Source organism: Carcharhinus amblyrhynchos, chromosome 3, assembly GCF_965287045.1.
Source record: "Carcharhinus amblyrhynchos chromosome 3, sCarAmb.v2.hapA, whole genome shotgun sequence".
NCBI classification, from domain to species: Eukaryota; Metazoa; Chordata; class Chondrichthyes; order Carcharhiniformes; family Carcharhinidae; genus Carcharhinus; species Carcharhinus amblyrhynchos.
In genome coordinates this window covers 35037857-35062792 of record NC_137326.1, presented here as the reverse complement: position 1 = coordinate 35062792, position 24936 = coordinate 35037857, and the positions used below count along the sequence as shown (strand labels likewise).

The 24936-nt window shown below is 40.5% G+C and overlaps 1 protein-coding gene across 2 annotated transcripts in view; it reads right to left on the bottom strand.

Annotated features, from left to right (window-relative positions):
- Positions 1–16917: 16917 nt before the first annotated feature.
- Positions 16918–24936, bottom strand: part of synpra (synaptoporin a) — a 331543-nt gene continuing 323524 nt past the window's right edge. For both annotated transcript variants that reach the window (XM_080183135.1, XM_080183143.1), the window contains one exon: positions 16918–19725. In XM_080183135.1, the coding sequence (XP_080039261.1) occupies positions 19411–19725 (315 nt within the window). In that variant the 3' untranslated portion in view covers positions 16918–19410. The remainder of the gene's footprint in view (positions 19726–24936) is intronic.

Below are 24936 nucleotides of genomic sequence, written 5' to 3'. Positions count from 1 at the left end.
CGCTTAACCTATCCTATCCTTGTTTTATGAAAGTCAAATTTACCTAAACATCGACAGCAGAGGTCAGGAATTTTAAATGCTGATGGACTTTTAGCAGACTGGGAGTAGTCTCCACATGAGCAGATCAGCATTTTTATCATCTTTGGCCCCTGCACCCCTAAGTAAGAAGGAAAAGATGGCGTGAAAATGCATCAAGTGACCGTGGGCAGTCAAGTGTCCCAGGCAGGGAGCAGGGAGACATTCCAAAAAAAAGTCCTAGATGGAGGACATTTACAAGAAGATGTGTCAATTCAGTTAAAAGAGAGAGGGATAAAGAAACTGCCATCAAACAGGAAAAGAACTGAGGGGAGTAGACTTTAAGTAAGGAACGCAACTGAAGGTTGGCGACTCAGTACTGAGGAACACTGGGGCAAAAGTACCGATGAAACGGAATCCCGGGAGATGTGATTCAAACTCTGCGAGGTGGGTCATCATTGAAATCACCTGAGTGATTTCCAAGGCGAGACCTTCAAATATGAAGACAGAAATACCTTGAGAAAGACAGATTTTCAGTGAGATTTGTTAACTCTGTATTTACTAACATGTGGGTGGGTTGTTGAGAAAGCCATGGACTTTGTCTTGGTGACACCTGCCATTTATTATGCAGTGCGGTATGTTTAACAATAGTTGCCTGTTAAATCACATGTACCCATTACTTACCACAAATGTTCGAGTATAAGCCAGGTATTGTGAGTTGCTTTATCCCCCGGCCTTGCGTAGTGACGTTTTTGTTTGTTCAAAACTTATGCTATCTTTTGGCTTTCTTCAGAGAGCAAGTGTCTTAAATCTCAAACTTGCTGTAATTTAAACAAAACATTATTTGTCCCTAATCAATCTTACCAAAAAAGTGGGGGTCCGGCCTAGGATCATAAATGTTTGTAGCCTCTTTCCCCAGAATTTTACTGGCACCCCTGCCCTGATTTCAGGGGCAGACAAAGTTTGCAGAAGGGCATTCTCCCTGGCCTTGGTTGGGATCATACAAGCCTTAGGCAGAATGTCAGTAAAATTCCACCCTTTATGTCCTCTTGACAATTTACTTTCCCATTTATTTTGATGCCATTGGTAAATTATGTCCTCTTGACAATTTACTTTCCCATTTATTTTGATGCCATTGGTAAATATATTTGGTCTCTCCATCTAAGTCAATGACATAGATTGTAAGTAGTTGAGACCCCAGAACTCATCATTATGGCACTCCACCATTTACAGCTTGCCAGTACAAAAATTACCCATTTATCCTTACTCTGCTTCCTGTTGGCTAACTAATCCTTTTCTATGTTATAACATATAATATGTTATCTCCTACACAATGTGTTCTTATTGCTTGTAATAATTTTTGATGTGGCACCATATCAAATGTCCTTTGGAAATCCAAGTACTCCACATCTACAGGTTCCTTTTTTTCCACTTTTCATTTACTTTCTCAAAGAGCTCTAATAAATTAGCGAAACAGTTTCTGGTTCACAAAAGCATATTGATTCTGCCTGATCTCATTATGATTTTCTCAGTGTCCTGCTATACCTTCCTTAATAATGGAATCTAGCAACTTCACCAATGATGGGTGTTAAGCTAAATAGCTTAATGTTTTCTTGCTGTCTCAATAAAGATGTTGCATTAGCTATTTTCCGATCCACTGAGACCCATCCAGAACCTAAGGAATTTTGAATTTTTATAATCAATGCCTCAATATCTCTGACGCCAATACCCTAAGATGCAGGCCATCTGGTCCTGGAGACTTATTAGCCTCTAGGACAAATATTTTTCCCAGCACCTTTTCCTTGCTGATTGTTTTAAGCCCCTTCCTCCCTTTCACTATTTGATTTTCAATCTCTAGTTTTCTAAGTCTTCTATGGTCATAAAATACCTCTTCAATGTCTCCCTTACTCCTTTGTTTCCCACAATCAATTCCCCAGACCCAGTCTCTTGAGGACCAATATTGACTTTAGTTGCTGTTTTCCTATTTAAATGTGTGTAGAAACTTTTATTACCTGTTTTTATATGACTAGATAACTTTATCTCTGACTCTGCTTTCCCCCTCTACTTGTTTAATCATTCTTTTGCTGGTTCTTAATCTGTCCGATCTTCTCACCCAGCACTAATCTTTATAGATTTGTGTGTGTTTCTTTCAAGCTGATGCTAGCCTTAACTTTTTAATTTAGTCACGGATGCTGCATCCTTCTTAAAAACTCTTTCTTTCTCACTAGGGATAAATCTTTACTGAGTTATTAAAGAGTTCCTTAAAATTCTGCCACTGCACTTCTAAATTCTTGTATTTTAATGTTGTTTCCTTTCGCCGGTTCTGCCTTTATGCCCTTAAAATGACCTTTATTTAAGCTTAAAGTTAGTCTTAGACTTGCACTTCTCCCCTTCAAACTGAATGTGAAATTCTATCATGTTATTGCTATCACCTATTGTCTCTTACAATGGCTAGCACTGCTGCCTCACAGTGCCAGGTATCCGGGTTCAATTCCAGGCTTGGGTTACTGTCTGTGTGAAGTCTGCACATTCTCCTCGTGTCTGCGTGAGTTTCCTCCAGGTGCTGCGGTTTCTTCTCAAAGTCTGAAAGATGTGCTGGTTAGGTGCATTGGCCATGCTAAATTTTTCTTCAGTGTAACTGAACAGGCGCCGGAGTGTGGCGACTCAGGTATTTTCACAGTAACTTGATTGCAGCGTTAATGTAAGCCTATTTGTGACACCAGCAAATGAACTTTATAAACTTTATATTGATTAATTCTGCCTTACTGTCTATTAACAGGTCTAGAATAGTCTACTTCTAGGTTGGCTCTGGAATGTGCTTTTCCAAGAAAAGTCCTGAGTGCACCCTACAAGCTTATTTTCCAGGCTACCATTGTGAGTTTAAATCCCAAATGACTGAAATCTGGTATTTTTGAGCCAGCACCAGAAAATGATCATTATATTTGCTGAATTATATTCACAGTCTGACCTACGCGCGACTCCACATCGCACAGCTGACTCTTCAATGTCCTCAGGCTGATCAAGAATGGCAATAAACAATGTGCTCCCGGTGACAGCCACATCACAAAAAGACAGCTTAAGGAAAGAAATGCCCACACTTATTCTAATTTTATTTTTATTTTTAAAAAACTGTGTGAAATAAAGGTCAGCATTTCCCAACTTGTCATGAGATGACAAATCTGCTTTCATCACCTTTACTTTTTTGTGTAATAATGTGATAAATCATCCTTTGCCTTATCATATTTGTTTTCATCTGTAGGACAAAATAATCCTTTCGGTGTGAAACCCGATTGCGTGGTATGACTCTGAACTCACCAAAATGAAAAGCTGCTCTTCAGATAAAGTAGTTAACACCTTGATGTTATCACATCTCAAAAGATGAGACATGGAACAGACTAAACTGAAGGAGGACATAAATGGTCCGAGAATAAATCGACTTACAGACCAGGAGTGCAAAAAGCTGCTTAACAACAAAGTAAGCACAACTGCTATTCATTTTTTTTTGCGTATTATGGAAAAAGAAGATAGCTACCAAAATTTTTTGTCTTGTACTCATCACAACAGTGACACAAAGTAACACAGCAGTAAAGGGAACAACAATTTAAACTGCATGAGAAGAAGGTGCTGATAGGTTGGCAAGTGGAACCTAATTGGTAGAGACAATGCCATACAGAATGTAGCAGAGGGCAGTTTTTTTTATTTCTTCATTCTTGGGATGTGAGCATCACTGCCAAGACTGGCATTTATTGGCTATTCCTTATTTCATTTGAGAATTTATTAGTCAGCAGTTATCTTGAATTCCTGCACTCCATCTGGTGTAAGTCAGAGAGGGATTTTCAGGATTTTGGCCCTGGGACAACGGAAAAACAATGATATAACACCAAGGCAGGATGATGAGTTACTTGGTGGTAGTGTTCCACTGCATTGGCTACCCCTGTTCTCCTTGGTAACACAGGATATGTGTTTGGAAGGTCTTGTTGTAGCAGCTTGGTGAATTGCTGCAATGCATCTTGTAAATGGTACGCACTGCTGCCACTGTCAGTCAATGATGGAGGGTGTGAATGTTTAAAGTGGTAGTTGGATACAAGATGAGAACCAGGTTGAATATAGGAAGTTCAGAGCAAAAGTGCAAAAATAAGTAAAAGTAGCTAAAAGAGAGTTTGAGATGAGACTCGTAACCAATTATAAGAGATAGTCTAAAAGTCTTCTGCAAACTGAAAAATAGCCAAGGAGAATTAAAAAGATGAATATGGCCATTAGACAACAAATGGGATGGGGGAGGGTTATGCATGGAGGCAAGGGACATATCTGTGGTGCTAAATTAATAATTTGCATGTACCTTTACCAAGAAAAAGTCATAGTGAGAGAGGAGACATGGGTGGCACAATGGGAAGCATGGTGGCACAATAGTTAGCATTGTTGCCTCACAGTACCAGGGACTCGGGTTCAATTCTGGCCTTGGGTGACTGTCTGTTTGCACATTCTCCCCATGTTTGCATGGGTTTCCTCTGGGTGCTCCTGTTTCCTCCCACAATCCAAAGATATATAGGTTAGGTTGATTGGCTATACTGATTTGTCCCTGCGTTTCAGGAGGGATAGTAGGATAAATATGTGGAGTTATGGGGATATAGCCTGGGTGGGATTGTTGATAATGCAGGCTTGATGGGCCAAATGGCCTCTTTCTGCGGTGTAGGGATTCTATAATTCTATGATATTTGGGAAACTGGATGGGTTAAAAATTGAAAAAGAGGAAGTGTTAGAATAGATGGCTGTACTTAAAGTTGATAAGTCACAGGACTGGATCAGATGCATCCCAGGATACTGAGGGAAGTAAAGATGGAAATTGCATTAGTATTAGCCACAATCTTTGAATCCTTCATAGATATGGAGTGGTGCCAGAAGACTGGAGAACTGCAAATGTTACACCCTTGTTCAATAAAAAGACATAAAGGTAAACTCAGCAACTACAGACCAATCAATTTAACCACAATGATAATCCAGCACAAAATTAATCACTTGGACAAATATGAATTAATTATTGAAAGCTAACGCAGATCAGTTAAAGACAAATTATGTTTAACTAATTTAATTAAGTTTTTGATGAGCTCAATGCAAGTGTGATGATGATAATGTGAAACATCCATAGGGACTCCCAGAAAGTGTTGTTGAAGTGTCTGTCATGGTCAGGTGAGAAGTGGGAGGTAGATTGGCTTCCATCATCTCCAAGTCTTCAGGTAGAATCTTCCATTGGTGCCAAGTTCCTGTCTACTGACTGGGGAACTGGTGAAAGGCTGGCACTGACTCTCTTCTGTTGATGGCTTGTCACATCTCACAATTAATTCACAGGACCAGGAGAAAGATAAGTTATGAAGTGGAGGAAGAAGGGATTTTCAGTGAGGGGGCTGTAGGGAGAGTGGAGGATGGGCACCATGCATTCTTTCACCAGTCCTGGGAGCTCACCTGGAGTTAGGTAAATCCCAAAAGCAGCAAGAAGAGGGCCTTAATTGGTAATTATTTGGACACTTAAGGGTTTTAATTGGATACAGCGGGGAATGTGGGGGAGGGAAGGTGAGGATATGGATTACCCGCCCAGAACTTAATTCCAGTGGAGGCAGGAAGGCAGCTGGGCTTAGGTGTGCCATCACCCCACCCACCCCACCCTTCATGCTTCCAAGTTCATTACCTCTGGAAGCGGAAGGCTCCACTCTGTATTGACCACAACAGGGTTTTTGTATTCAAGAGTATACCTGCTAATTCAGTGAGTGTTTATCTGTTTAAGTGCTGTGACTGTAAAAGACGCACACAGGCTAATTTCCCTCTAAGTTTTGAAAAAGAAAAGGAAATTGTGTTTATTGCACTTAACATCCAATCTAGATGAGACTAACAAGAACACTCCAACTGACACACATACACTCAAGAGCTCTCACACACTCAAGTAAGTTACAAAGGGGAGGATAGTTTAAGCAGTTTCAAAGTCCAATCAAAAGTTATGTAAAGATAGAGTAGATTGGTGATTTCAGATTGGTTTCAGTGGCCTTTCCGAATTCTGTGATGACTTAAGGTGGTTATGGATGATTTTTATTTGGTTTCCTAAGGTCAGCAGTTGCTGGGTTGATTTTAGGTGCTCCCCATGATGTATAGCTGACCAAACAACAGGTAGGATAGTAGGATGGATAGAAAGAGAGAGAGCCCAGCTAGAGATGATTGAGGTGATTGTCTCTGCTGGATTCTTCTAGGCAGTCTGGCTTGGTTACAATAGCTTTGTAATTTGCAGGGTACAGCAATGTTAATATTTGGCCATCTTAGAAGCTACTTTTGGAAGACATTGAAATGCTGTTGTTCAATATGCTAAACGTCAAGCATCAATTCCAGCCCAATAAATGTAAAAGTCATTTTTGATATAAATCATATATAACATGCCACAGTACAGGCTTGTCAATTACATTGAACCCCATGGAATAAAGGGGGTATCAGCAGCATGAACATAAATTTGGCTGAATGACAAGAAACAGAGAGTAGTGGTAAATGATATAGAAATAAGAGCATAGAGCACAAAATCAAGGAGGTAACATCGAGCCTTGATTAAACACTGGTTCAACCTCAACTGGAATATTATGTCCAATTCTGGGCACCACCCTTTTTAGCAAAGATGTGAAGGCAATTGGATGTAGTGCTGTATAGATTGACGAAAATAGTTCCAAGGATGAATTTCAGTTATGCGGTTCGACTGGGAAATCTCGCACTGTTCTATTTGGAGCGATGAAAATTGAGAGACAATCTGACAGAGGTGCAAAATCGTAAGGGGTCTGGACAGAGTAAATGGGGAAAATCTTCCTATTTGTGGAAGGATCAAGAAACAGAGGACACCAATTCAAAATGATCGAAAAAGGAACAGAAGATAACAAGAGAAAAAGATTTTTTTCCCAGAAAGTGGCGAGGATACGGAATAGAATGCCGAAAAATTTTGTGGAGGCAGATTCAAACATGGCTTTTAAAAAAGAATTGGATAATTATCTGAAATGATTTGCAGGGCTACAGGGAGAAGGTAAGAAGGTGGATTTAGCTGAGCTGCTGACAGCAGAGAGCTAGTATGAACAAGATGGGCAAACTGTAACCATTGCATATCTCTAATCTACTCTATGAAATTATGCAACAGAAGTTTGCTCTATTTAATATAATTAATGGCATATAACACAAATATAAAGCTAATTTCTAATTGTTTTAAAAGAAATTTGATGGTATTTGTGTTACTAATGGCCCTGGGAAACTGTGCTACATTAATTGATATGGCAGACTAACACATTGTTGGACTTGTGCTTTATAGTCTGTGAAAGGAAATATTTGAATGCCTCTTCTTTGCAAAGTAGATGCAGAAGCCATAAAACATCAGACTGTAACACTGATCATGTAGCCCACTAATTGAATGCAGCCAATTTACCTTCAACCTTTGTCAGATATGAGCTGTGTAATTGTTGTAGTGCAAGATATGCAGGCAAATAATTTTACATTTACCATATAGACAACTAAGACTTATGAAAATCGGGTTTGGTTTTATATGGAGTCTGCAGCATAATTATCAGCAGGAAGATCCTATTAAGTCATTGAAGCCAATGTTGTTAACTCAAGGAATCCTTTCTCACATACTTGAATTGAGCTGTTTAATTAATTTCTCATTCTAACTGATAATTTCAACCTTCATTAAGCTGCTGATGAAATGACATTTGGAGATGGTAACATGGTTTCTAATGTACAATATTCCTAATAGATTCTAATGCAAATTTATGTCTGTATTCAGTCCTGTGGATTGTAGATGTTGTGCTGCATGTTAGTGATGTGGGGAAAGCAAAATCATCATTTATGTTTCTCATGATGATGACATTTGGACAAAAATGAATCTCTCCTGTATCATCACAATGTATTTTTTATAAATGTTTTTTCAAAAGCGAAGTATACTTCAATGACAAACTACTTCAGGGCTGCTTTAGCATTTTTAGGCAGCAACATTGAGCAGAAAGTGTATCTATTGCATTTCTGCCCCCAAAATCAATCCTTTCACAGAAATCTGACTGACAAAAGAGCTCCAACTTTTGGAGTCAACTAGCTTTCTCTATGCCAAAGATACAAAATTACAGCAAAAATCCTGGCCCGGATTTGCCCAAGAAAAAGTTAAATGCCCAATGGGTGGGAAATCAAGAGAATTTCCTGCCCGTTTTTTGGGCATACTTACCTGAATGAATCTCTGACACCGCATTAGAGTGTCTCAGAGGGAATTCACGCTGACATGTAGGGCAAAGAAGAATATCTCATTTTTTTATGTCCTTTCCCACGATAGCTTCACCAACTCAAAGCTTAAGTAAATCATAATGAGGACCATTTGCATTGTGGCCCTGTTTTTATTATAGTAAACGTTTATGCAATCCTTTCTTTATACCAAACTGTTACTAATTAAAACACAATGAGGGTAAAACCTCAAGAGTCATAAAATAAGAAGAACGTTGTCCCTAGTTTTTGTTAATGATGTTCATCTGCATTTCCTTGTAATTTGCAAAATCTCAGATAAGGGCCAGGATTCTCCTAGCCCAATGCGCTGCTCAAGTAGCACAGCGAGTCTGGGGACATCAGCCTTTTGCGGGATTTGCAATTGGCACCTGACCAGTTGCGAATTCCCCAGACCCTTTTATTATAGTCAGCATCGTCAACTCCGCGCTGAAAATTGGCGTGGAGGTCAGCAATCAGAGATAGGGGTCAGGAAGGTCAGCGAGGGGGGAGCGGTGGTGTCAGGAGGCCAGCGATCAGGAGGGGGGGTGTTCAGAGATGAGCAGGAGGCCAGCGATCCAGGTGGGAGTTTGGAGATAAACAGGAGGCAAACAATCGGGAGGCCTTCAATGTGGGGTTGGAAGGGGTGGACAGCAGTGGTCAGAGCGCATGTACTGATCTCCCTCCTGACAGATTGGCACATGGCCCACTCAGCACCATGCTGCTGACCTCTTAGACGAGAATAGGCCCCACCTCCTATTTGTCAGCGTGAATTCCCTCTGAGACACTCTAATGCGGTGTCAGAGATTCATTCAGGTAAGTATGCCCAAAAAACGGGCAGGAAATTCTCTTGATTTCCCACCCATTGGGCATTTAATTTTTTCTTGGGCAAAACCGGGCCAGGATTTTTGCTGTAATTTTGTATCTTTGGCATAGAGAAAGCTAGTTGACTCCAAAAGTTGGAGCTCTTTTGTCAGTCAGAATTCTGTGAAAGTCAAATTTGATCATCTTTAATCTTGAGGCAGAAAATAATTGTATAAATTGCTTGTCATTTAATGTAACATTTTAGCAGTCATATGAAAACAATACTATCAATGGTGCTGGTGTGTTATAAGTCAGTCTAGCAGTCCATGTTGCTGTGGCAACATGTACTTTAACATGCAGTCTGGAATTATTTAGAGGCTCCAACTTTCTTTCCATCAGATGGCTGACCAAGAGCCGCTCCACATCTCTCCTATTACCTGCCACTGTTGTGTGTTGGAAAAATTTGTAGGCTGACTGTCCATCTGTTTGGCCAAGTTACACATACACCTTCTTCGGCCATCAGGTCCAAGGGGAGGGACTCAAACTCAGAGCTTCTGGGACACAACTCACTGTGCCACAAGACCCCTTAATGCTCTTAGTGGTCCAAGTATTGGCTTGTTGATTAAAACCAGTCAGGTCAGAATCACATGGGAGTTCACCTTGGAATAACGAAGATTGAGGAGAGATGAGAGGCATTCAAGATGATGATAGGTTTCGAAAAAAATTGACAAAGAATTTTTCTTTTCATTAACTGATAGTGCAAGGACTTAAGGCTTTAAGAACTTAAGAACCTAAGATTTTAGGAAAGAGATGCAGGGGACTGTGAGGGTGATCTTTGACCTGGAACTCACTGCCTACAAAGATGGTGGAAGTAGTGATGATAAGTGATTTCAAAAGGAAATTGGTTGCACACTTGTGGAAAATCAATGTACAATGCTACGGAGATGGGCTTAAATGACCGAGACAGCATGCATCTGATGGGTTGAATGGCTTCCTTCTGTTCTGTAGTAATTCAATGACTCTAAGTTACTGCTGCAAGCCTAAAAATACTTTGGTGAAACTATAAGGAGGAGAAATTGGCTTGCATTTGTTCACTGAGTGAACTTGAGTTAAAGCACTGACACCCTGTCAGGCTGGGAGGTGGGGGTGGGGAAGCTTATATGACATGATAAATGTGATATGAAGCAGAAGAATGAAGCATCAGAGATTGTGAGAACTGCCCTTGGGGTTGGTTCCTCCAGATCTGAAACTCATCATTATCTTCACCAGAGAACATGTCCCACAGTGCCCATTAGAGGATGAGGACAGGTGAAATAGTTCCAGACATAGCCACCCTGACAAAGATGGAGGATGACATCCTCTCAATCTGACCACTCAGGAGGGAGGCATGTCAGCTGGCTGAGGAGAGATTGGAGTAGCTGCCATTGGTAATGATCATAGGAGGAACCCTCTCTCAAGACAGTGGGGTGTAACAGACTGTAGTTTGGATGGGGGAAGGGATGGGTGTGTATATGTGGGCAACTGCTGGAGATGAATGCTGCTATGACATGTGCCATTAGTGGAACTTCTCTATCCAAGATGCAGCAAAATTTGCAAAATTTTATCTGCCGTGCTGAGTGCAACTCGTGCTTATGATTTCCTCATCAGGCAGTCATTGATCCCAATAGTTCATAAAATCCTATAGTGCAGAAGGGGGCCATTTGGCCCATTGAGTCTGCGCTGATCACAATCCCACCCAGCCCAATCCCCATAACCCCAGGCATTTACCCTAACTAGTCCCCCTGACACTAAAGGGCAATTTAGCATGGGCAATCCACCTAACTTGCACATCTTTGGAGTGCATGACGAAACCCACACAGACATGGGGAGAATGTACAAACTCCACACAAACAGTGACCCAAGCTGTGAATTGAGCCCAAGTCCCTGGCACTGTGAGGCAGCAGTGCTAACCACTGTGCCACCCTACCAGCTACCATTAACATCTGAGGAAGAGGAAAAGTCTTCACTGTCTCACTCTCGCTGTGCACCTTCCAGCAGCTCAGATTCTTACACCTCGATGGGTGTCTGTGTATTGGCTGAAATGGTAACACCAATTGGTTCAATCACCGCACAAGTGCCAGAGCAGTTGTTGGAGGCTGTGATAGTCCATGTCTTTGAGACTTGGAGCAGTGTGGGAGTCCAAAGAAAACCAGAAAATGCTGGAAAATCTCAGCAGGTCTGACAGCATCTGTGTTTCAGATTCCAGCATCTGTAGTATTTTGCCTTTATCAGTGTGGGAGTCCATCTCAATGCTGAGCCTTAGGCAGATCATCATATTGACATTGCTTGATTGAGCTCAGTGTTAATCTCAGTAGGGCAAAAGGTGCCTGGAGCCGCTGTCAGATACTCATCCCTTTCGGGTGAGCAGGGAGGTATAAGTGCACCTCTCGACGGCCGAAGAGCATTGCTGTCTGTATCTGGGAGCTCCTCTCAGAGAGTGCCAGATGGTGATAACCTCTCCTCCATCCCTCTGCCAGTGATAACAGCACCACTGGATGCTTTGGCAGCACATGAGTGTCCTACTTCCAGGCAGGACTGCCTCAAAATTCTGGGACCCTCACGGCTTCAGGTGACCAGAGGACACCTGCCAAGTTCTGCCAGGTCAGTGGGGCATCATGTCAGCATTGCCTCCAGTACAGCTGGCAGTGAACGGGCCGCACCACAGCACAGCACAAATGAAGAAACCACTGCACACAGATATGGGTCATCATGGTTTGATGTGTTAGGACGTGTGTTATGTTGTTTGAATCCATTTTATTAAATGATTATTAACTGTTATGATTATACTATCTTTGTGAAGGGTCTTTTAGCTGAAGGATAGCGATAAGGGCAGCAAGTCCATGGCTACTTCCAAATGTGTTAATGTGGGCCTCAGGGATGCTGGCAGTGTCTTGTTAATCAGAGTTAATAGATGATGGATAGCTGGTGGGGTTAGGCCTCCAGAAGTTTAAGTGAATTGTTTAATTATTGAGGCCACCTGCATAATTCTAGCACTCACTCTGTACTGGCCCTTGTGAGGTGAGGCATGCTGGCCTGGATCCTACTGTTCTTCATGAAAGCCAGTGTTGGATTCTGCATCTGAGGATGCTGGCTGATGAAAGATGTCCTTATCTTCTTCCCCTCTGCAGCACATAACAAACACCAGTGATCAAGGTGACTCAAACTGATGCATACTCCAGGGAGCCAGCGGATCAATCCAGACTTTGCAACCTCATTTTAGAAGGACAAAAGTCCTTTCTATATTTGTGCTAGTGGGTGCACAACTCCTGTTATACTGTTTATCTGCCTCAGAAGGTGAATGCCTGATTGGCATCGTGAGCCACCTCTTCAACGGATGGCTCTTGTCTCCAAGTAATCAGCTACCCAGTTGTGCTGTTCATGCAAGGAACTGTGACCCCTGGGAGTGCCCCAAGTGCCCAAGGATATATGTATATACCCATTGAAGTGGATGGTCAGCCATTGAATGGAGTGGCAAGTTTGATAAGCTGTGTAGAATGTGTATTGATGTATATATTGTCATCGCCTGTACACTGGAAGTGACATGTTGGTAGTGCAGGAGTTCTCACTAGTGTGGCTACAGGCATGGTGTATAAGAGCTGCTGAACATCTTATAGTAAACTGTTTCAGTTGTAGTCCTTTGCCATCATTCCTACACAACGCAGCAACTTTAAAGGCTGAATGACCTACTCCTGCTCCTATGATCCAAAACCCTGTAAATCCTTCCTGTCTGCCTGATCTGTCAATGTCCCTCTTCTCACCTTCAGAAGTCAGCACAAAGTGATCAGAGACCAATTCTCTCACCTCTCAAGCTGTTTTACTTGCAATCTCCAACTTTTCACTGTCCTTTTCTCATTAGCTCTTACAGGACAGCTCAGTGGCACAGTTGTTAGTACTGCTGCCTCGCAGCGCCAGAGATACTGGTTCAATTCCAGCCTCGGGTGACTGTGCGGAGTCTACACATCCTCCTTGTTTCTGTACAGGTTTCTTCCACACTCCAGATGTGCTGATTATTTTAACAGGCTATGCTAAATTACCCCTTAGTGTCAGGGGAGTAGCAGGGTAAATGCGCAGGGTTACAGAGTTAGGTCCTGTTGTCAGTATAGGCTAGATGGGTTGAATGCCTTCGCTCTGCACTGTAGGGATTCTATGATTGAACATCTTGCATTTATATTGTCCTGAGTGTCTTTGCCTCCCATAGAGCCTGTGTAACCAATGCAGACTCGCACGGCAGTGAAGGATCACAGTCCTCCGCAGATCTGATTAACTCAAAAATACTTAAATTGACCTTCACTGGAAGGCAGGCAAGTTTCCAACTTTGGGTCCCTCTCACCTTCCATGTTATGGCAGTTGGGGGAACAACATCGAAAACGCAATATCACGTCATCCGATTTTACAGAGGAGCAGGAGAGACAGCTGTCGGAATGCAATTCTGCCCGATTCTTTCATAACTCGCAACTCTTTGTTGCCATATTAAGCACAGGAAATCTGCTTTCACTCTGCACAATATAAGTGCAAAGTCCTTTAGATGGCAGCAAGGAGTACTTATTTTCATGGCAAATATATATTGGTGCTCAACATATACAATCTAATAATTGTAGTAGGGATATTTTCATGAGCCAAATTTCTCTCTGCAAAGCGCACATTTTAACGATTAGGAGTTATGCAGCGCGTTCATTCTTATTACAGTGTGGCTTTTGTGATTTAATTTTATACAGTAATTCTGTTTCTTTGCAACAGCATCATTATTGTTAGCAACACATCCCATGAGACTGAGTAGTAAAAGGGTGCAATGTTCCGACAGTGAGGAATCTGGCTGGCTTTCAAACCCATTTGAAATCTACGATTCCCATGGTATATGAGAAGTCAGAACTATCGCTGGCTTTCCCAGTAACACCTGCTTTGCAAGGAATTTTAACATCAGGTGTGTGATGAAGTTTTCACCCATTGGGTTTGATCTTAATTTTGTGTATGAATCAATTGAGTGAATCGTTAGCCTATTTGATCTTGTGTTACCAACCCTTTTAAACTATCAAGAGGTATAAGACCTCGAGTTCTAACCCTTTACAGGAAACATGGTGAGGAGACTACCTCAAAATACAGAAGAGACACAAAGTGAACCATGTCACAATTACATGATTTCTGACCTCAGCTCATAGAATCCCTGTAGTGCAGGAGGCCATTCGAATCTGCACTGACCACAATCTCATCCAGGCCCTATTCCGGTAACCCCACATATTTAACTGCTAATCGCCTGGCACAAGAGTCAATTTAGCATGGCAAATCAACCAAATTGGCACATCCTTGGACTGTAGGAGATAATAGAGCAAGCTCATACAGACACAGGGAGGAAGTGCCTGGCACTGTGAGGTAGCAATGCTAATCACTGTGCCACCATGCCACCTGGTAGGATTCCCACAGGCAAAACACTGGTAGTAATAAATAGCAATTTCCTAAATATATACACTTTTTGTGCAAATATAGCAATTTAATACCTGAAGAGAGAAGCAATAAATTCTTATAACACACAGAGATGTCAAACTTATACTTAATACTGTACTGCATTTGTTTATTTTAGAAAAAGCTAGTTAGAGATTATAAGATTGGAGAAGATGGTGTCGTATTGGAGATCACTAATGAAGGATCAATGAAGGAGTTTGAAAGACACCTCCCCAGCATCAGTGCGGTTAGTATTTTTTGATTTCTTCCTGGGCAATAAATAACTGCACATCTCCTCAAACATTTCACCAGGATCCTAATGCAATTCTAGCAAGAGTTTAGCAGAACAATAGGTATCTGGAATGAGCAGGTTGTCTTAGGGGGAAAGATTGAACAGACTGGGCTTGTTTCTACTGCAATTTAGAAGAATGAAGAATGATTGAAGTGTGTAAGGCCCTGAATAGTTTTGACAAGGTGGGCATGAAAAGGATGTTTCCATTTTTGGGTGAGTCCAGAACGAGGGGGCACTGTTTTAAAATTAAGGGTTGTCTTTATAGGACAGAAGTGAGGAGATTTTTTTTTCCTCACAGAGCGACTTGGAACTCTCTGACTCACTAGGCAGTGGAGGTGGGAGTCATTGAATATCTTTAAGGTGGAGGTAGATAGATTCTTGACAGGCAAGGGAATCAAAGATTATCGGGATAGATGGGAATGTGGAAGTCAAAACACAAACAGATTAGCCATGATTTAATGAATGGCGAATGATGCTCAAGGGGCCTCTTGACCTACCCCTGCTCCTATTTCATATATTCATATGAAGGCTTAAAAAGGAAGGTCCCCCCACCATGTATCCCAATGGGAACTAAATTTTGCTGGACCGACTCCTTTTGCGGTTGCTGTTTCCTTGAACATGGGCAAAATGCCTGTGGAGGTTGCAAGAGATTCTTAATTGGCCAACTAAATGACTGAGGGCAGCTGACATGACATCTCAAGTCATGTGAGAAGTTGACGTCAAAAATGAAATTAATAAATCTACACAGCAGTGGCAGAGGGTAAGAAACTCAGTTGAAATTGAGGTTTTTTTTGTTGCTGCTGTTTTCTGTATCTCTTCCCATTCTCACTTCCAATGATTGCACATTGAAGCAGTGAGAAGACATGGGCAGAATTTGAATTTATTGATCTCCTCTGCTCATAGCCAACTCATAAACCCAGAGTCTGTGTGTGCCACACCCCTGGGTTCAGTGTCTCCCAGAACATGCCCAGTCAGAGTAGCAATCTGAGTGATGAAGGTAAATTAAAAATCAAATCAGGTACAGGAAGAGAACTATAGAAGAGAAAGAAACATTAAGAGAGTGAGAAAAGAGAGACAGAAAAGAAAAAATGTTACATTTTGAAAAAAATGTAAAATTTAGAATTTGAACTGTAGAATCCTCAACAATTTCCCTTCTGTAAGACGCAGCATTTCAAATGTTCCCTTTGTTGGCCAAAAAGGTTGATTAGCAGTCATTACCGTGTACACCTACATCATATACCCACAAATGTATTGGAAGGTAGATGGAATATGAACAATTTATGGAGTCCAAAATGGACTCTGGTGATATCAGTGACCTTCTTTTGTATTTTCTGTACAGGCAGAGACTGACCCATGTTGGGGCAGATCTCTGGGAAGTCAGTAAAATGTAAGCCCCCTTCCCAGATGCTGGTGACTGCCTCTCTCCATTTCAATCCAAGTGACTCAGAGTAATGCCACCCAATAGACCTAGCTTCATGGAGATGGAAATGCAAATCAAGATATTCAGAGGCCATTCATAACTGGAATGTGGATGGGGATATCAGCATTCCCTATTATATAACAATTGCTGAGCCCATGGCCATTGGGAACATCAGCACTGTAGTCACAAGAAACTGATTTATGACAGAAAATACCTTATTAATTCAGAAGGATGGCACACAGAGGGAAAGACTCCCACCCAGCTAAGGAAGAACCCTGTATTATTCCACATCTCCCCCATGTCTGTAACAACCAATTATCATATTGTTAAAAGGATACTTACCCCATGAATTAATAGATTTCATTTTCTATGGTGAATTTAATGTGAAAATCCAGCAACTTCTTAAAAAGGAGAGGGATAGATGAAGGGTAAGATACTGTTTATGTGAAGTAAATAGTGATGCAATGTAAATCAATCAACAAATTCTGGAGATTCATGATTTATGCTATCTTAATCTGAATTTGCTGGCCAATTTGTACATAAATAGCAGTGTGTGCATCATTCACAGGCCGTTATCTTTTCAGCAAATATCTTATTACATTTTGAATAGTAGCCAGTGATAAAAATGACCAAATCACCATAGCCTGAATGCAGTATTGTACTTTAATTTGATAATTAGAAGTGAAAATCACAATGTACTGTACTTTTAACAACCAAAATAATTCTATGCAGTCACAATGAACATCAAACAATGATATTGTTGCTTTACACTAATATTAAAACTTCAGAGAACATTCAGACAAGTACACAATTCAGCAAATACCATTTTAGAAAATATATGCAGAGCGTTTGATTGGCACAATACAGAAACATTCACTTACATTTATGTATTAATTTGTAAATTACTTCATTCAAAAAAAACTTCACTCAGCCAAATGCTTTTTGTTTTATCAGATTACTGAATAATTATCTTGATTAAAAACTGAAAAACAGATAAAATCCTGATTTATTTTAGGCAACTTTGGTCTGGGCAGTCTGGCCTGGTTCAAAAGAAAGCTTCCTCTAATGCAAAAAGTCATGTTAAAATAGTTGGACTTAGCAAACAGAAAATAGTGGACCATAATCTGCTTTAGCAGGACACATAATGGCATCTGCCATTAGTTAGCCTTACATGTTAGCTTTTTACAACTTTCAGGTGGCAATTTGCTGAAGGGCATCGTAGACCTGAGTGAACAGGACAACCAACTGTTTACCTCCTTAGGCAAGTAGATTGAAGGAATGCAAAAGTAACATTGTGAGGACTGAGAAAGAAGTATACATTAGAGTGGATGCATTCAATGTTAAATCAGTTAGAGGAAGGAAAATAAAGAGAGGGAGTGAAAGATTAGACTGAGAGACACAAGGGGAAAAAAACACAGACTGAAAGAGAAAGCAAAAATAAATGAGCATTTTTACATATTTAAGATCTGTAACAGTTAAAGACTAAAGAAATGAAACTCAATACTTGTAATAATTTTCAGTGTCAGATTGGATGACTAATAATTAACATTTATCACATCGTTAAGAGGAAACTTAGATTGAAATGGATTTAACGTTCTGTGGTGAGTTTAGCATGTTCTAATACTCAAGTACAGTAACTTCATGCCATTTACTACATTTCAATGGTGAACCAGACATTGAAATACTGCTTTTGTGAAGTTAACAATGGGATAGTACACCTTGGACAGCAACTTCTGCATTTTGAGTTTCTGCCCCTCACCTGAATTTGCTGTACTATTTATACATAAGTAACAGTGAGCACCATCAGCCTCACCATTTTTCTGCCAGCAAATTATGGCCCACTGGGTGCTGGTCATCTAAGAAAAATATTTTGAATGTTGTAATGCTAACATATGGATCATCATGTTTGTATTTTGGAAAATCTGCAACTAATTTCAAGTTCATCAACTGGATTACATTGGCTGGTTAATGGTTTTGATTAAGGATGCTAAAGATTACTTTGAATACATTCACACACTCACTTTGCAATCATTACCACAACACCATAGCACTTTAAACAGACAGGAAGGAATCATAGTTGCTTTGTGCTTTGATAACTACGTCTTACGCCAAAAGATTGAGCATAATACATTAACCGTTTTATACAGATACAGATTCAGTATTTCTACGATTACTATTTCATTCATGTGACAACACAGTGAGACTGCACTGCAGGCAGGCACATAACTTACTGTGCCAAGGAATAACAGGGATAAATAGCTGTGGCAAGTTGTAGAAGCTGGTTGTATTTACGTTCATAAAAAGTTAAACATTTTCCATGGTAAAGACCGTTTCAGTACATCAGGGTTATCCATTGCAGCATTTCACTGCGATAGTAAATTCAAAGGTGTATTACAAAAACACACTTGCATGCTGAAAAAAGTCACATTTACACCTCGACTAATAACATATATAAAGTAAACAAAATATCTTTTACATTTAACAAATAAGGTTTTTTTGTAAAGAAAATGCTTTCTTTTAAAATGAACATAGAAATATAAATTCCATCTGACTGTAATACCTGTAGCTACAGCATAAAAAACATTTTTGTTTCACTAACCATAAGGGTGAGATCTTAGTGCGCTTTGGTAATACCACACTAAGTAGGCCATAGTGTATAAGCAATAACAACATCATGCATAAGCCATTTTTAAGTACACATAATGCAATATTTAGTCATCACAAAAGGGCCACTTGTTTATTCTTTGCCAAGTTCCAAAAAGGTTAATTCAATTCTAATACTATTTGCTCAGACAAAATCTACCACAGGTGGGAGGAACAAACATCATACGAGCAAAACATGTTTTGTGCATTTCAACAATTTTACAGGTTTTACCATTTCAATACAACATAAAAAAACGCTAACCATAGAGGTATTTAATAAAGTGATATTTACTTATGGTAACCATCAATATTTACGTCACCATGCTAATATTTGAACATCTGGACATTATTATTAACAAGTGATTGAAACCACTGCCACTCTCTACTGATATTTCTCATTATCAATAACACAGGAACACTCAATGCCATATTATTGACTCTAACTGAAAGCTTAATGTTTGCAAATCTCAGATAAAAGATACACAAATATTAGATCTAGTACACATTACATTTGATTGGTAAAAGAAGTTGGAGGATTCTGGCCATAGCCACCCTGACTGTATCCTCCGATCTGGCCATAGGAAGCTTGTTGCCCATAACCTGGTTGCTGTCCATAGCCTTGTTGATTGTATCCAGCTGTTTGACCAAAGCTTTCTTGATCACCTGCCCGCTGGTTGTAGGGTTGGTTGAAACCACTTGGTGCTGGCTGCTTTTCCATGGTGCTTTGAGAGTGTCGCTGACCTGAAGTGTGCCAGCCAGTCTCCTTGAACACAAACCAAATATTCCCGGCCCACAGAATAAAGTTAAGGAATCCAAAGACCTAAGGATGTGAAAAAACATATAATTTGTAAATGTTTTATTTTCATTGTGTGTTTATAGCTTCCGTAATCTCAATCTAATCATCATTGTGGCTTTGAGGAAGGCTGATCTGAACAAATTGAACCGGAGAAGCAAAGCTGTTTGGGAGATTTAGAACTGGTAGCTCTATATGAATAGTCAACTCTTGATAGGTATAGGCTGCCACTGTGAATGTAGCACTAACAATATTGACATTGAAACTGCAAACAAGTTGCCTAAGTTGCTCTCAAGTGTCATAAGTATCATTTTTTGACCTGCTCCACCAAATAAAATCCCTAAAATGCCACTGATGTGAATTAGAAGGTGTTGATTTGTATTTTGACCATACTTGGTACTCCTAATTGTTAGTTAATTCAAAAATAAGAAATTCTTTCATGCAAGAATTAAAAAAAAACAGCACTACAGGAAGTTATAGGGCACAGTTCACACAAATCAGCTCTAAGTCCCCATGCCAACAGGAAAACTGGAGTGTTCCCCACTGGTGTTAGGAGTGGCTGTGAGGTGGGATTCACCCACCTTAACCATTTATATTTATGCAGAGCATGAAATGCTCCTGCCAGCTTGGATGTTCAGAGATTGGGGCACCCTTTAGAAGACGTCCCACAATGGAAATTATGATCCCCTCCCTCCATTGACCAGGGGAGCACTCCCAATCTCTCATCAACGAGAGGCATCCTGCTACCCACCGCTAAAATAACAGGTTAGGCAACACAGACAAGTTTCAAAACAGCTGAGTGCTCTCAGGTTTTCCTTTGTACAAACATTGTGGATAAGAAGAATAGGGGCAGGGCGTGTGGGGGTATGCGTAAGATGCTTTCAGCTGTCAAGGGAAAGATCAAGAAACAAAGCTGACTGCATGCTGTCTAAAAACCATTAAGCTATCAATCAAAGGAAAGTTAAAAGGACTAGACTGAAAGGACTAGTGAAAGTGACTGACTTCTTTCAGTCAGAGGATTTGAAAGGGGTCTTCCCACAGCTGCAGCTTCTGAACCAGAGAAAGGGGAATCCTTTCAGCTGAATGGAGTGCTGCTGGGATTTGGAAGCCTACCATAAAATGGGATTAAATAGATGCCTGATAGCCAGTGCAGAGATGATGAGCCAAAGGGCCTCTTGATGTGCTGTAAAACTCTATGACTTATAACTCTAAGACAAGAATGAAAACTTTGATCAGAGAAATGCCTGAAATCACCATGCCAATTGTGATCTTCAGGTTTCCCAGAGCTATAGTAGGGATAGTCCACCCACAAGGCCCCTATTCTGGGCGAGAGTGCCAAAGTCAGCCCCAATCCAAACCTATCCAACCCCCAGGATGCGTGAGGGGTCCTCCCTCTGTAGTCTGACAGTGGCAGAGGGGCATATGAACATTGGACTTATCTCCATGACCACCCCCCTGTGTCCAATGTGCCATGACCATGCTATTAATGACCAGCACTAAAGTCCACCTGTACAGTTCCCACTAGGGAGATGGGTGAAAGACAGGAGTGCTTTAAATCAGGCATCAAGCTCAATAATCACATTTGAAATGGAAGCTTTGAATAACTATCATGTTCCTACCAGCTCTGGAGTGAATTGGAGGGGCGGGCCAGGAGTATTGCAATGGCAATCCTGTTTTATCCCTGATGTCCTATTCAGTGGGTTACTGGGATTCCCGTTAGCAGTAAACGGGGCTGATGAACCCTCTCTGTAGTGGGCAACTGAACTGCTACAGAAAGCCGTGTGTCAATACACATGCATTTTATGAATATATAAAAACTATCTATTTTAGTTTTTTAAAACAGTAGATCTTCTCTCAAACTCCAATCCTAAAATATGTTTCAGAAATTAAAGTCTATAAAATGTAGATAATTATTTGGGAGAAAGAACTAGTTTTTGTTCACAGTGTACATTCATGATTCCAAGTGAGTCTGAGTAGCTCCACCACCTGTAATTGCTATTATTATGCCATCAACAAAATCAGACCTTGCGAGACAGCCAAAAAAATGCAGGACGGCTGGAAAACAGTAATGTCTTTAGAAAATCACTCCCAATATGAACATACTGTAGGTGTTATGCGACCTTTAAAACCATTTATCATACTACTTAACAAGTAGAAATGACAAATACAATTTTAGTTCTCAGAGTAATTATCTTTAGGAATTGAATTAACATATAATTAATCATTTTCATTTCTACCACATCCCTACACCAAATTCCAATTGTTGTGTTATTCAATCAAGAACGTAAGGAGAAATCTGATTAAAATTGATTTCTGGTGTGTAGCTGCAGAAGATATTGGAATTATTGTAAACTATGCTCTCAAGGGGGCCATGGGTTAGGATATTATTCCATTGTTGACGATCTTTATTTCAATGTAAAAGCAACACAATTCATGAAACCCACAGGCCTGAGTCTTACTTTCCCATAACCTGAAAACACCACATCCTGCATTCCTGTCATATTACATAGTATTACATTCTGTGTATATTAGAAGAAGAAAACATTAGAACAAAAATTAGTACATTGAGACTTCCCATAAACGCCATGGCGTGTGTATATAATGTGTAAGAAACAAGTTGTGGTTTGTTTCTATGAAATCATCAGCTATGTGCAAGAGATCATTTTCAGCAGTGTGAGCACTGATTGTACAACAATCCACCAGTCACCCAGTGAAACAAAAGCTCAAACAAAATGGGACTATTTGCTGCTCCAATTCCCTGCCACCATAGACTTAAGTCTTTTTTTTGATAGCAGTTGAGCCAGTTTACTCAGACAGGAACTTAATTGATTTATGCTAATTAGGGTTCATTGCCATATATGTCTGATATCCATACTGGATGAACAGAAATTTACTCCAACTGAGAAGGCCAAAGCCATTGGCTTCCATCCCTGCTACAAACTGTTCTCTGGCCACCAAATCCATCCCTCTCTGTGGTCACTGTCAGAGGTTGGACCAAAGCATCCGATTTGACCATAAAATTAGATCCTAATCCCATATCCACTAGTATTACTAGCATTAGTAATTACCTACTTCAACCTCCCTAACATCACCTATCGCCGCTAATGTGTAAATTCATCTGCTGCTGAGCTCCTCAGCCATGCTTTTGTTACCTCTGGACTTGTCTATTTCAATGCTTTCCTGGCCTGCCTAAATTTCAATGGCCTATAACCTTGCTTTCATCCAAAACTCTGCTATCTGCATCCTAAGTCACACTACCATTACCACAATGTTCGCTGACTTACATTGCCTGGCAAGTCTCAATTTTTAAAAGTTTCATTCTTTTTCAACTTCTTCCATGACCTCACCGCTCCCTGCCTCTGAAAGCTCTGTAAAAAGTCTGACAACACCAGGTTTAAGTCCAACCTATTTATTTGATAGTAAACTCACTAGCTTTTGAGGTTTCCCTCTTCTTCAGGTGAATGGAGAGTTCTGGCCTCAGACAGAGCACATAAAGCACAGACATTTTACAGATTACTGATTAGAATGCGTATCTTTACACCTAACTTGCTGTTCAAGTCCTAAAGTGGCCAACAATGTGAGTGGAAGGAGCACTGATCACAGGTTAAAGAGATGTGTATTGTCTCCAGACAGTACAGTAAGTGAGGTTTTGCAAACCCAGGCAAGTCACGGGGGTTACAGATAGTGCGACATGAACCCAAGATTCCTGTTGAGACCGTCCTCATGTGTGCGGAACTTGGCTATCAGTGCTCCTTCCACTCACATTGCTGGCCACTTTAGGACTTGAACAGCAGGTTAGGTGTAAAGATTCGCATTCTAATCAGTAATCTGTAAACTGTCTGTGTTTTATATGCTCTGTCTGAGGCCAGAACTCGCCAATCACCTGAAGAAGAGGGAAATCTCGAAAGCTAGTGAGTTTACCATCAAATAAATCGGTTGGACTTAAACCTGGTGTTGTCCGATTTTTCACTGTGTTTACCCCAGTCCAACGCTGGCATATCCACATCTGAAAGCTCTCACAGCCTGGCAATCTAAGTCTCTCCATCTTGCTCTCTGCCTTTAAGGTGGCCCTTAAGACTTAACTCTTTGACCAAGCTTTTGACCACTAGTGCTGATATCTCCCAATAAGGCTTAGTTCCACTCCTTTGAAAGACCTTGGAATGTTTTACTACTATAAATGTGCTAAAGAAATGCAAACTGTGTTGATCTAAATGAGACTCCAATGGTTATGGCCATTTCACTTGGTAAAGCCAGTCATGGCAAAATTGTAAAGGTGAAACATAAAAAGTAAGTCTTAAACTTGCCTTTATGGGGCTAAGATAAACAATACTGAGGGTCAGGCCTCTGCTACCCAGGCTTCCAATCCACCCCATCCACAAGACTCTGCTGAGCTCCCTCCCATGATTTCCCTGAATGCTATAGATGGGTAATTGCCTCTTGGTCTTGCATCAGGTGGGTGGTTGGCCAGCAGATGCAAAGGAAATTCACTGTTAATATTGGCTGGCTTCCCACGGACACTCTTGAACAGGCATCCTGTAGGCTTCCTGCCTGTGTGTTTATTCCCCTTGTGCATTTCCATTATTTGCATTTGACTTATCATAACTTGGCACCATAGAAGGTAAAGAAAAGCCACAGAGAGACTGAGAAATGCATAATGTGATTAAAATCTACTTATAACAGTGCATGTTAATGTGGCCTCTGACACTTCAGTCTCTTAAGTCTTCTTCCTCTGAGCTTCTCCCTTTTCCCTCCTGAATATTTCCTCATCAGTTTTTCACTCCATTGCATTCTCTCTCTTTTGTTTATATTTCTTCATTTTTCTCCATTTTCCAGGCTGCCACTTTAAATCACCTATCAAAGCAAACTGCTGGCCTCCTTCATTTCAAGGAAAAACTGTTAGATGACAATGGAAAATTGTACTCAGAAAAAATTGGTTTCAATTAGTGCAGCATACTCTGCTTTTGCTCATTAAAAAAATTTTATGGGTCCATTGTAACATACATTGAGCCTCATCATTTTTTGACTGTAGAGTATTCCATTAGAGTAATAGAGTTTTACAAAACAGAAAGAGGTCCTTTGGCCCATCATGTCCGTGCTGGTCATCAAATACCTATCTAGCCTTGACAACAGTTAAAAGCAATTTTCCCAGTAATTTGCAACCATATACTTTGGGAACTATCTGAAGTTGAATTTGGAATGAAGACAATGCAGCTGCTTTGTGTTGGGTTCTTCCATTAT